The 13,809-nt window shown below is 33.6% G+C and overlaps 1 protein-coding gene across 1 annotated transcript in view; it reads right to left on the bottom strand.

The window, feature by feature from the left end:
• The window catches only part of Tmc1 (transmembrane channel like 1), a 161,402-nt gene that overhangs the window by 106,413 nt on the left and 41,180 nt on the right, over positions 1–13,809 (bottom strand). Inside the window, exons 3-4 of the mRNA XM_076841505.2 lie at positions 8,437–8,484; positions 2,535–2,697 (exon numbers count right to left, since the gene is read on the bottom strand). Coding sequence (XP_076697620.1) covers positions 2,535–2,697; positions 8,437–8,484 — 211 coding nt within the window. The remainder of the gene's footprint in view (positions 1–2,534; positions 2,698–8,436; positions 8,485–13,809) is intronic.

The raw sequence follows: 13,809 nt of genomic DNA, 5'->3' as shown, positions 1-13,809 counted from the left end.
ACTATAAATATATTACTTATTCTCTTAAAACTGGGTCAGGAAAAGTATGTAATATTATTAGAAATACTCCAAAATGTCTAACAAGGCAGTATTTTTTAACTGTCTCTAAAGATAGTTAGTTTCACAACCTTAGTTTTAGTTGGTTTTAAATGTTTTGTCAGTGCAAGAGAAATTCTCTAAGGCATTACTTGAACATTTAAATAAAAAAGACCCTGAATTAATTAACTAAATAAATGTGCCCTGATTTGCCTACTAATTTTCTTCAAAATATATTTGCTAATAAATTTTCTTTAAAAAAAAGATTCTTACCTTTAAAATAAACAATAGAAAATAGACCCTAAAATATTGATCAGAACTATCAGTAATCATAAATAACTGATGATACTATTTGGAATAAATACAAATTGTGGCAATAATAATATAATTTGCAAAATCTATGGAAACAAAGCTCAGCTATGTGGAGGAATGGGAAGATAGGGAGGCACATATGAGTCATTGTGGGCTTTTTACAATCAAGATAGATAGAGTGGGACTAGCTAAAGAGACATTGGCATAGCAACAAGATTCAGCTGACTCATGTGGCTCTATTTCCTAGAGGTAGAGCATTTGACATGAGGTTCCTAAGCACATTAGAAAAGCTAAGAAATTTTTCACGGGTACAAATAAAAAGGAAAAGCAAATTCTGAAACATAGCTGGAATCATGCATATATTTATTAATGATGTTTTTCTCAGTGAACTATCACTGTCTGAAAGCATAGACTTTGCTAATATGACATATTTCTGTATAATAATAGTATTAACAATCATAATATGAAGAACTTAAAATTGCATTACAATTTATTTTTGCAAGGAGAAAAGCTTCTTGAAAAGAAAATACAAATAAAAGTATCAGATGCAAGTTTAAAGCAAGTGATTTATTAGTACTCAGAGAAGGAAGAGATGGAGTTTGGGGAGAAGTAGGGGGAAAAAGAAGATAGGAGAAGGGACATGTAAAAATTTAAACTACAACAAAGTAGAATTGGGTGGGGTTGCTTTTGTTCTAAACGCAAAAACGGCCTATTAATGCTAAGCTTCTCTATCTACCACAATTTTTAGATGGTTACATTTCACAGCCATTATTTATGAGGAGTAATATAGTAGAGCTATAATATAAGACACTGGAGTATCTTGGGAGGATATCTGAGAAAGTTTTTCATCATTTTAAGTCCAAAGAGTATCTGGATTCTACTGCTTATTATGATTCACACAGCCCTATTGCCTTAGTGTAGCAACTAGGTTGGCAGGACCCTTTAATCCTTTCCAAGGGATCTGATTTTCTATATGGAAGTGTTTTATGGGCATACTTTCCCTTCCTACCTGCCAACTGAAAATTTCTAGAAAGACAAGTGTACTAGTCAGTTTTTAATTGCTGTGACAAATAAAGGAGAAAAACAACTTAGAGGAGGAAAGGTTTATTTTGGCTCATGATTTCAGAGATTTCAGTTCACCATCCATTAACTCCATTATTTTGGACTGAGGTGCATCAGAACATCATGGTGGAAGGGTGTGGCAAAGGAAAGCTGCTCGGTTCATGGCAGCTATGAAGCACAGAGAGAATGGAGCCAGGTATAAGAATATCCTTCCTCAGCATGCCCCCAAGGAACTACATCCTTCAACCATGCCCTACCTGCCTATAGTTCCTTCCAGTCAACCATTTATTTATCAATGACTTTATCCACTGGTCCAATCACTTCATCCTTCATGATCCAATCACTCCCCCAAAAGCTCCCCCTCTGAATATTGCTGCATTGAGGACCATGAGATTTGGGGAACATTCAAAATCCAAACCCTAACACCAAGAAAAGTAAATAATTATCTTGAATTTTTTTATAAATAGTTTTAAATATATTACTCTTTACAAAATCAGCATTCACTAAAATGTTGGAATTAAAGATGTTGGGCTATATTAGACAATGAAATGATAACACCAATCCTCTATAACAGAGACCAACACAATTTCTTTCTGTCAGTATCCAAGTTGTTAATATGCTATGCTTTGACTGATACATATAATTCTGTCCCATATTCTTTTCTGCTTTTTATTATTATTATTAATTATGCCTTTAAAACTATAAAAAAACATTCTTAGCTTTTGGACTACATTTAGCTATAGTATGCAACCCCTTCTCTATAAGTTAAAGTTATTTGACTCACTCCTTAGGAGTTTTCTACTTAACTTAGATAACAATGTATACAATTAATGGGAAAATTTTCAAATATTTGAATTATCTATAAATTCTAATGACCTATGACAACTTGAATCTTTCATAAGGTAATTTCTCATAGTCCATTTTTAGTATATCTTCATTTTCAAATTTATTTCAATTATTAAAATCTGTTTGATTAAGTGAAATAAAATGGCAGGATCAGTTTAAGCCTGTCTTTCTAAAATTAGTTTTAATTACCAGCTTTAAGACTACCTAAAAGGAGTGTCAGTGTCCTTCAGTGTCAGGTGCTTTTGAATCACTAATGCTTTATATCAGGACTAACTTACGCTCCTCTTTTCAACCTCCTCCTTCTTTCTTTTTCTCTTGCCTTCCTTGTTTCTTCATCCTCTGGTTCAGGTATTGGGTCATCCTCATTGATAACATCTCTGGTCCGTTTCCTCTTTGGTCTCAAACTTTCTCTTCTAGGTAGCTTTTCTTCTTCTTCTTCACCTGAACACACAAATTGATGATTCAATGAGCAATATCAGAAAGTTATCTTTTTCACAACAAAGTTGATTCTTACTTTTTTATAACTAGTGTCATACATCTGAGACCACAACCCCACAATTAATTGTCAAAATAAATTGTTTAAATAAATTTATCTAAATTTTCATTACTTTTGTGGGTCTTTTATTCAAATATGTGAATATGGGTCTCAAAATATTATTATTTCTTAGAGTTCCAGTTTTTATTTATTTGGATAACTAGATGACTTTGAGTTTAGTATCATACCATGACTTTTAAAGCCATGTAAATATGAGAGGTTACAAAGCCAACACAAGTGGATGAGTTATAACTACCATGTGCATATTACTGCCACAGTCTTAGAATAAAGAATAGGAATCACAAGAGAGTGATACAACTAGAATAATTTTAGAGAAATTCAGTCAGCCCTAGAGATAACTTCCAATTCAGATTATCCATGTCCTTCTACTGGTTTTTTGTTTGCTTTGTTTGTTTCGGAGATGGGGAGTGGGGATTTTACTATGCTGCCCAGACTCCTAGTCTCAAATTCCTAAGCTCAAGTGATCCTCCTGCCTCAAGCTCCCAGACAAATAGATAGGACTACAGATGCACACCAAAAAAAACCAGCTTTTCTTCATTTTTGACTCCAAATATTTCTTTCCTCATTTTTCAAAATACTTCTTGTCCCTTTCCTTTAAAAATAAATATATCAAGATCATTGTAATGTTTTGAGCAATAAAAAAATTTAAGAAAATAAAAAATAAAAAAATAAAAGTGGTAGTATACATATTTACTTAATTCACTGGTAAATTCCACCAAACATTTGAAAAACAATTAAAGTTAATTCTTCTGAACTACTTCATTAAAGTGAAAAGGAGGAAGCGCTTCCAAACAAATAATGTGAGGCTTGCATTACCCTAATGCCAAAGACAAAGATACTGCAATTAAAGAAAACTTCTTGTCTAATATTCCTGGTAAATAAAGATGCAAAAATTATGAACAATATTCAATAATTTAGTAAAATGATAATACAGCACAACCAAGTTGGATTTATCTCTGGGATGTGAGAATTGTTGAACATACAAAAATCAAATAGTAGATACTCTACATTAACAAAATAAAGGATAAAAATATAGGTCATAGCAATAGATGGAGAAAAAGTATTTAACAAAATTGAATACTTCTATGCAAAAAATTTCAACAAACCAGGAACAGAAGGAATTTACCTCACTATAATGAAGTCTAAGGCCAACAAAATATTTGTTTTTGTTTGTTTGCTTGCTTGTTTTTCTAAGATCAGGAGCAAGGCAAAGATGCCCACTCTCAACATAGTACTAAAAGACCTAAACAGAGCAATTAGCCTAAAAAAACAAAAGAAAGAAAGAAAAAATAGTATTCAAATTGGAAAAGAAAAATAAAATTATGAAATAAAAATTTGCAGATGACATAAATTTTGCATGTAGAACATCCTGAAGACTCCACAAAAATCTATTATAATAAGTAAATAAGCTTGTTAAAAATTTTACAAAAGTAACACAAAATTGTTGCCTTTCTATACACTAACTATGAACAAACTGAAAAGAAAATTAATGGAGGAATTACATTTACAATACATGGAAAAGAATAAAATATTTAGGAACAGCTTAACCAAGGTTCAACTTATACTTACAATTTAAATACTTATTTACTGGAAATTATAAAGTGTGATGAGTCAAGTTAAAGATGGCACAAATAAATGGAAAGATATGCCATGTTCATGAATTGAAAATTTAATATCATCAAAATGATCATACTATTTAAAGATTCAAAAGAATCCCAGTCAAAATCTGTCACCTTTTTTATAGGAATAGACTGAAATTCCGAAAGTTTATATGAAACTAAAAATGATCCCAAATAGCCAAAACAATTTTGATTAAGAATGACAAAGATGGGAGCATCACACCACCACCTTATTTCAAAATAAATTACAAATATATATTAAATATATAAATATATATATATATATATATAAACATTCATTCTGTATGTGTGTGTGTGTGTGTGTGTGTATATATATATATATATATATATATATATATATACACATACAGAATGTTACTGACATTTTTTTAAATATACATACAGATCAGTAGAACAGAGCAGAGAATCCCAGTAGAACAGAGGAGAGAATCCCAAAATAAATCTATGTATATTTGAGAAGGTTGTGAGGAATACACAAAGGGGAAATAATAATTTCTTCAACACATGGCCTTGGATATGTTGAATATCTATATACAAAAAAACTAAATATCTATATACAGAAAAACTAAATTAGATGCTTATTTTATATTATATGCAAATATAAATATATTACACAAATATCAATTAAAAATATATTAAAGATTTAAATGTAAGACATGGAATTGTAGAATTCCAAAAAGAATTCATGGGAGAATATAATATTGATTTTTGTAAGGATTTCTTGGTCATGACAACAAAAACCAAAATAGATAAATATGACTTCATCTAACTAAAAGCTTCTGTACACCAAAGGCAATAATCAACAGAGTGAAAAGGCAACCTCTATAATGGGGGTAAATATTTGCAAACCATATATCTAATAAGGGATTTATATTTAAAATACACAAGGACCTCTGTAATGAAATAGTAAAATGAAAGTAAGAGTAATAGTCCATTTTTTAAAAATAGCCAAAAGTCTTGAATAGAAGTTTCTCTAAAGAAGAAATACAAATGACCAATTTGTATTAAGAGATTTTCAATATCACTAACCATGAGGAAAGGCAAATCAAAACCACACTGAGATGCTAGCTTACATGTTTTAGGATCCATCAATTATTTATCCAAAAGAATTTAAATCAGGATCTTTTAATTTATTCTAATTAGTTATACAGGATAGTAGAATATATTTTGATACATCATATATAATGGAGCATAATTTCTCATTTTTCTGGTTATACATGATGTAGAATCCCAGGGGTCTTTTAGTTATATACGTACATAGGGAAATAATGTCTGTTTCATTCTACTATCCTTCCTACCCTCATACCCTCTCTCCTCCCTTTACTCCTCTCTACCTAATCTAAAGTAACTCTGTTCTTCCATAGCACACCCTCACTGTTGTGAATTAACATCTGCATATCAGAGGAAACTTTAGGCCTTTGGTTTGTGGGGATTGGCTTGAATTCAGGATCTTGAAGAGGCACTACCAAGTTGATTGTAACACTACTCACAATAGCGAAACTATAGAACCAACCTAAATGATGATCAACAGATAAGTGAAGAAAATGTAGTATATGCATACAATGGAATATTCAGGCTTTAAAATGCAGGAAATTTTACTATATGTAATAATGTGTATGAACTTTGAGGATATTATACCACGTGAAATAAGTCAGTCACAGAACAAACAATGAATGATTACACTGATATGAGGCATCTAAGTTGCTTAAACTCAAAAGCAGAGAAGGGAATGATGGTTGCCTAGGCACCAAGGAAAAGGGAAATTATTGTTCAATAGAAATAAATTTGCAATTATCAAAAAAAAAAAAAACCAGTTCCTAAGAATCTGCTATAAGTCACAGTGCCTATACAAGTTAGTCATCTGTATCCTTATGTTACACATCCACAGATTCAACCGATCTCAGATTGAAAATATTCAGAAAAATAACTGCTTTAACTGAATGTGTACAAACTGTTTCCTGTTGTTATTCATAAATGACAGGGTATAAATGCTTAATTAACAACTTGAGCATCTGAGGATTTTAGCATCCAGTAGGATCCTGGATCTAATCCCTGGCAGGTACTGAACACTATAGTTAGCAATACTGTTTTGTACACTTTTTTTGTTAAGAAGATAGATCTCATATTGTGTGCTGTTATAACATTAAAATTTAAAAAATACTGAAAGCATATTAACCAATTTGACCTTATATCATTTATAGAAAATCTACCTAACAACACCAAAACATACATTCAGGGCCCATTGAACATCCACCAGAAAAAATCATATTCTGGCCCATGAACAAGTGTTAGTACATTTAAGGTTGGCATCATATACGGCATTATTTCAACCACAGTGAGCTAAGTTTTAAAGTATCTGTAAAGAAATTTTTAAAGGGTAACAATAGATTGGGTGAGGGAGATGGAATTCGGAAATAAATTTGCTTGAAATCATTGAAAAAAAAATGAACTATTAAACTTGCAATATTTTACCCATGGATGAAACATACATCTGAAGTCAGAATTCAATAAGGATCTGACTCCTATATAAGGAGGCACCTATATTAGGAGGCCAGTGTCAGATCCAGAGAATGGAGGAATTGGAATGTTAATTCTTTCAGAGCCCTTCTTCCACCCTTATCCAGATAACCTTCCCCTGCTCCAGCCTGTTGCTAAGGTAACCTGTCTCAGGGATGTCCCTCCCTACAGGGAGTTGTTAATTATGCCCCCTATCTGCCCAGATCACTCCAACTTGTCCCTGCAGCCCATCTGCTGCTCACCTTTTGTCCATCCCACAGAGCATCTCCTGGGCCTAGTCAAGTAGCAGGAAGGAGAGACATAAAGGGAAGCAGGAAAACAAAGGAAGCCTAGGACCTATAAAAAAGGCAGAACGCCTGCTTCTTGGGATACTAGGATACCAGCTATGGCCCCCTTCTTCCTCCCGGGAGAAGTCTATGTTACTCCTTTTTAAATAGACCCTGCTTTAAATGCTTGCCTTGGCATGCTTCTCCAATGTTGTACTTCAACATGTGAGGGAGCAGAACTCGTCACTGGTAACCGTTGGTATCACATGGTTCAATGAATTATTATTTAGAAACAGAAAGTAGTCTTTAATACCTTATCTGGATTACAAGTTTTAAATTCTAAAAAGTGAATGTTTTATGTTTATCTACTAAATGCAGACTGGTGTGCACCACTACCCTTTGGAATGGACTTGGTTCTCAGGTCATGCTACCAGGATCTATGTGAAATCCTGGGCTCTTTTTATTTAGGAGGCACCTATATAATCAAAACAATTGGCATTGGGAGCATTCACTGGCTGCCTGGCTATGTTCTGGATACTGAACTGATAGTTCCAGTGTCCCCTAATTGAAATTTTTTTTAGAGGCTGCTTTATTTATTTATTTATTTATTTTTTGTTTGTTTGCTTCAAATATCAAAGCTTTTGCTCATATAATGGTCAATGGTCTTTCTCATGTTCCCGTCCATGAATGGTCTGGGTACCTGAAAAGGGGTCACAGTTCATGCTCTTGAGATGAGCCAACACAAAGTAAAACAGAGCAATTTGGAGACAATACCCATGAATTTGGTACCAAAAAAATAAATAAAACATATTCTTTCATTTTAATTGAACCACCTGGTCAGCTCATTCAAAATAGCCAATCTGTTCTATTGGATAGATTCAGTCTTAGAAAAAAACATTTTATAGACAAAGGCATTTCCAGGGAAAAAAGGTGAGTAATAAAAAAGCAAAATGTTATAAACTACCATATAATTGATCACGGTCAAATTATAAACTGGGTAGATGTGGATGTGTACCAATTGAATAGAACCTAGAGTGAGGATCATTTTTCTGGACTTAATCCCTTTTGTGAGACCATTGAAAACCACTCACACACACTCCTGTCCTTATATGTGATGATCCAAGCCCACAGGTGACAGCATCACCCCCTGAATTTATTGCTGTCCACAGGACACATCCCAAATGGCCTTATCCCTTCTTACTTGAGCTTTCCTCGGTGTCATCTTCTTTTTCCTCAACTTGGATTTTCACTGTTGAAGAAAGAACAAATTACTTAACAGCTGTATGATTACTTGCAAATGGTTCTTACTTTTATTATTTTCATTGTTAATGTTTTTGTGCAATTAATAAAAACATTTTAGCTCACTTGTCAAAATGAACATTACCTTATACAGCACTATGTAAAGATTCTATTTCCTTGCCTTCAGAGATTTGCAAAACATACCAGCCATAAGCCTATCAGCTCAATACAAAATAACTTCAATGAAAATAAATTCTATATGAAAATTCTATATTACAATAGGTACATTGGGGTTTACTGAGTCATTTCATTTTATAAGAAACTGAATTGCTAGCAAAGCTATAGGCACATGCGCAAACAAATTAGGTTATTATAACCAAATTAACTACTTAAAAATAGAAAATAATTCATTCCAACCAGTTTCACCAAGCATCAAAAAATCTGTAGAAAAAAATGCTTAAAGTCTGATCTTTCCTATTTCAAATATTCCTACAGGTATTACATTGATCCGGCTTAAATTTGCCAGTACATGATTCACTTTGATAATATGAAAATTGGTGATTTTCTAGTTCAATATAATATAATACTTCTGTTTATTACCCACCCCAAACTTGTACAGTCTGTTTTTTCTGTTTTGCTTCATTTTTACAAAGGAACACATAGGTTTTATAAAAACTTAATGTTTTCACTAATGTATGCATTGGTCACAGTTCTAGTAAGTCACCCAGAGACAGAGCTCTATGACTTGCCTTGGTTAAAAAATGAAAAGTACACCATTCCTTAAAAAACAAAGTCTAAATTGGACACAGTAGTTCACATCTATGATCCCAGCTACTTGGGAGGCTGATGCAGACAGATTAGTTAAGGCTAGCCTGGGCAACTTACTGAGAGTATATCTCAAAATTAAAAATGTTTTTTAAGGGTTCAGTGGTAGAGCACCTAGGGAGCTATTCCCCAGTCTCACCCTCACCCCACCACCCCCCACAGTCTATTAACTTATTATAATGTATTAATTTTACTAATTTTTATATAATGTGAAATGATATAAATCCAAAAAAGCAGAGATGACAATGTTACCATGAGCATATGAAACAACCCCTAGTTTTATTTCTGCTTTAGCACTGTCAAAGGTTATTATTCAGAAGCTGATAGGCATATGGAAAAGGCAATGCATGCCAAGAGTGTAAATTCCACTCACAAAGCAGATTATTATAAAAGCTTTCAAACAGTATTTTCATAAAAATTTTTAGGATATGCAAAAATGTTATCACTCAACATCAGCCTCAGGATGTGAAAATAAATGTTCTTTTGTTCACAGTGGACATACGCCTTCTGTTGCTAGCAGTAACTGGATCTACCCAGGACAAAGAGTTTTGTCACTACTGAGAATTTGCAATAATGAAGGCAGACACTTTTAAGAAGATATTCTCCATTCTACAATAGGTCATGCTTTCTTATTTGCAATTAATGCCACCACCAAGCTTCAAAGAATTCCTGAGGAAGGCATTTTAATATTAGATTAGCCTTGGAGCAGAATCTTATCAGTATGTACATTAGAGAAAGAGCTGAGGACAAATAGCAAATGCTAACCCCAGACTACTCTGCAACACAACTAACCAAAGCATTTAAAAAAACAAATGCACAATTTATTATGCTGATTTGTAGTGACTGATTCATTGAAACATAATTAAATAAGGTAGGAAACACTACTAAATGAACAAAAATATAAGAGCATTTTTCAATAGGTTCATATGTTAAATAAAAGAAGCAGAATCAAATGTCCCTAGCCATGGAGATGAGAAAAAACTGTTTTCTCTAATTTCCAAGTGACAGAAAAAGCCAGGCTGGAGTCATGGATCATCTTCTCCGATACAAACAGAATAAAACTTTAAAATTCATAAAAAAAGACATCCCTGTGGTGTCATGTAGAAATAACTAAGAAAGAACTGTGATTTCTAAGTGGTACAAGAAGTGTATTGCGGAACAGCCCATGCCCTCTGCTTGAGTTGACATTCCAAAGTGATACTGCTCTGGGCATGATCATCATCGCCATATTCTCACTACTGCCTTCTCTGCCTGATAGCACTCTTTTGTCTGGCCAAGAAAAAGTCATTTTTATGCTCATTGGAATAATAACTGTTTTGTTCTTTATTCAAACCTTCAGCTAAGGCATCATCAGCATCAAGCAATGAATAGCAGCACTGTGACTGGGAGATTTAAGACTCCATTAAAATCCTCAGAACAAGCTTGATTGGAATGGAATAGTATTTTGCCTGAAAAGTAAGTATCAACACTGGTCTGCATTTCCTTCAACTCAAAGCAATGCTGAAGAAACAAGCTAAAAACTTTTTCCAAGGCAAAAGCCTGTGTAAAAGACAAACTCAGCTGTAGATTGTCTTTCCTTTCTTGGACAATTTTTAAGATGGCCTATTGCCATCCCTTTTCTTAGCAATCCCTATTAGCTTATTTCTAATCATATGACCCCCTCATGCTTTGGCTGCTTCCCAAAGCCTATTGATCTTATGGTTTAAAAATAATCCTCTCTCCTGGGAGTGATGGGAGGTCAGCGAAACCAGAGGAGAGGGAGGTCTGTCAAGATGTTGGAGGCAGCAAAGCAAAACTGCACTGAAGGAGAACAGGCAGTAGGAGCAAGTGAACCGTTTCACCCAGCTCTCCTACTCCTCGGTTTATAACCCAAAGGACTCAGTGTTCAGTATTTTTAAAACATCCCAGGTTAACAAAAATCAGGCCACTTTCAGTTATTTGTACTACCAATACTCCAACTGAGAATTTGAAGGTTAGTAACTAGAAAATATGAATAAAATAAAGGTACTTTTTATCTTAAGATAGTGTGTTATAAAGTAAAATGTCCTCATTCTATAAATAAATTAACAAAATAAAGGTATAAAGAAGTTATAAGACACTTAACACAGCAAAACCACAAAATCTCTCCTGTCGGGGGAGAGAGAGAGGGGGGGGGGCGGGGAAGACAGGTCAGTAAAACTATAAAAAATAAGTGACAATTTTAAAAAATTTTTCTTTAAAATATAGGATCCTTAAGAATAGACACTGTGAAAATTTTATGCTTTCAAAATTCTAGGTCTGAGGACACCCAGTAACCATCAAATTTCCAATTTTTTTATTATAACGTTAATTCTGATAGTGATCCAGATTATGATATGGGGAAAATTGTGTCTGTGTGTATGCCAAGAATAGCATTTAGATTCTTTGCTTTTTAAAAAGCTAAACAAAAAAGTAAACCAATCCAAATTTCAAAAGGAATGGATGAAGTTATCCCTAAAGAAGAATGGTCCAACAGTGAGCAACTTGAATGCAAAATGGTCACCAAACAATAGTGAGGTATGATCTCCCCTTAGGGAATGGCCAAAATTTCTGTTTCCTTCAGTTATCCTAACACTGTTGGTGGATGTGAGGACCAGGACAGAAGACATTGGCTACAAAATGGAATAAGAATAATGGGCTATGATTCTTCCTCCTTCAGGCTAATATCTATCCAAGACCATGAATCTGGCTCACATGAACAAATCAGCTTCCTTTATTTTTGCTACTTTTAAGTAAGGACCGGAAGATGCCCATGACATTCATGTATAATAATTCTTAAGTCTTTCAAATGATGGAATTAAGCAGGATATTTTGGAAGACTTTGAATGAAGAACCATTTAATTCTCATATCAATCAAATATTTGAATAAACCTCTAAATTAGTTAAGACATTTTAAAAATTCTCAGGAGTGGGAAACATGGACTGAGATTACACTTAAAATATAATCAAAGTGGCTGGGAAAAATACATAATACAACAGAGCTAGGCTGATATTCCCTTTATGTGTGCCAGTAACTTTCTGATCTTTCTTAAGACCAGCTTTAAGAAGACCATGGGGTTCATGTGTTCAATGAGCACCCTAATGGAAACTTGTTTAATAAATGCCAAGAAAACCAGCCTTATTTTCAAATATTAATATGTCTTATAGATATGAGATATTTATTTTAAATTCCTGTGGTCTGAAAATTACAAAGAGAATAAAAATTTAGGTTTTTGTTAAGACTTAACCACCCAATAAAGAGAGGCAGGCAAAAAATATAACTGTTATAGTCGTAGTCATTCTTCTGTGTTTTTCCTTCTAGATTTCCCTTCATTTTTGAGACTCTGAGGCCCCGAAGAAGTCAAGAATAAAAAACAGTTTATGGTTGCTTTATTAAAAACACAATGTGAATTATTGTAGTTGCCAAATGGAACAGAATGAAATCTACAGAGAAACACATTTTACAATAAGGTTGCAGACAGAAGATGGCTAACTCTTAGAAGAGAGAGAAGAAAAAAGAAATTCACTTAAAACAAAGATACCCTTTCTATCTTTTCAGAATGAAAACACACACACACACACACACACACACACACGGGGAAGCAAGAGATGCACACAGAATTTTCTTGCACTTTTTCTTTTTGCTTATATTGTACAAGAAATTATAATTAAACCCAGGCTGAGCAAAGTGAGTAGCTGGTATGCTTCCAAATTCCCCCACCCATGAGCTAGAAGAGCAAATATGAAATGCTGAAGCACAGTTCTTCAAGTGGCGAATTATAGGCTGAAATATTTGTGAGAAACTGCAATTATATATTTCACGACACCATCTGTCTACAAAAAGAACAAAAAACGTTCTTATTCTATGTGGTTTGGACAGTTGGCTTTAAAAAAAAAACTATATATATTCAATAAATAAATAGTTATTTACAAAGGCATTTAGGGTTCTCTGAAGTTACAAAGAAGTAAATGGTGAGTCTTTCTTTCTTTGCATTTATATTATTTGGGGGAGGAAACATTTTTTTATTTCACCATGCTATCATAATACATATTCAGAGTGTGTGCTCTCACATTTCAATTTCCACCAAAAAGGCCAACCACTGTAAATAAGTGTGGTGGAACCAAAATATAATCCCTCGTGCTGTGTTTTTGTGGCTAAAACCTATTCTAGTAAGAGCACACCAAAATAACAACCAGATGAAAATACAAACGTGTATTATAAACCCTTAGTATCCATGCTTTTTTTCTTGGCTTATTTAGAACAAAAAGAAATCTTTCTGTTCTCCATAGCATCCCTGTAATAGTCTAAGTGATGAAGAAGAATGGTTGTCAGGGTCCATGGATAAACAAACAAAATGAAAACAGAAAAAAACACTACAGAATTGTGAGGCAGTGAAAGCAGCCATTGTTCAGGGGCATAAAGCATCGTGGAGAGGCTGGCTAAACTCTGAGGCATCTTTACCCTTCCTCTGCAGAGCTGCTTTTGGTCCCACCAGAGATGGTAATTAATGCT

The sequence above is a fragment of the Callospermophilus lateralis genome, chromosome 2 (assembly GCF_048772815.1).
Source record: "Callospermophilus lateralis isolate mCalLat2 chromosome 2, mCalLat2.hap1, whole genome shotgun sequence".
NCBI classification, from domain to species: domain Eukaryota; kingdom Metazoa; phylum Chordata; class Mammalia; order Rodentia; family Sciuridae; genus Callospermophilus; species Callospermophilus lateralis.
This window is presented reverse-complemented; position numbering and strand designations above follow the sequence as displayed.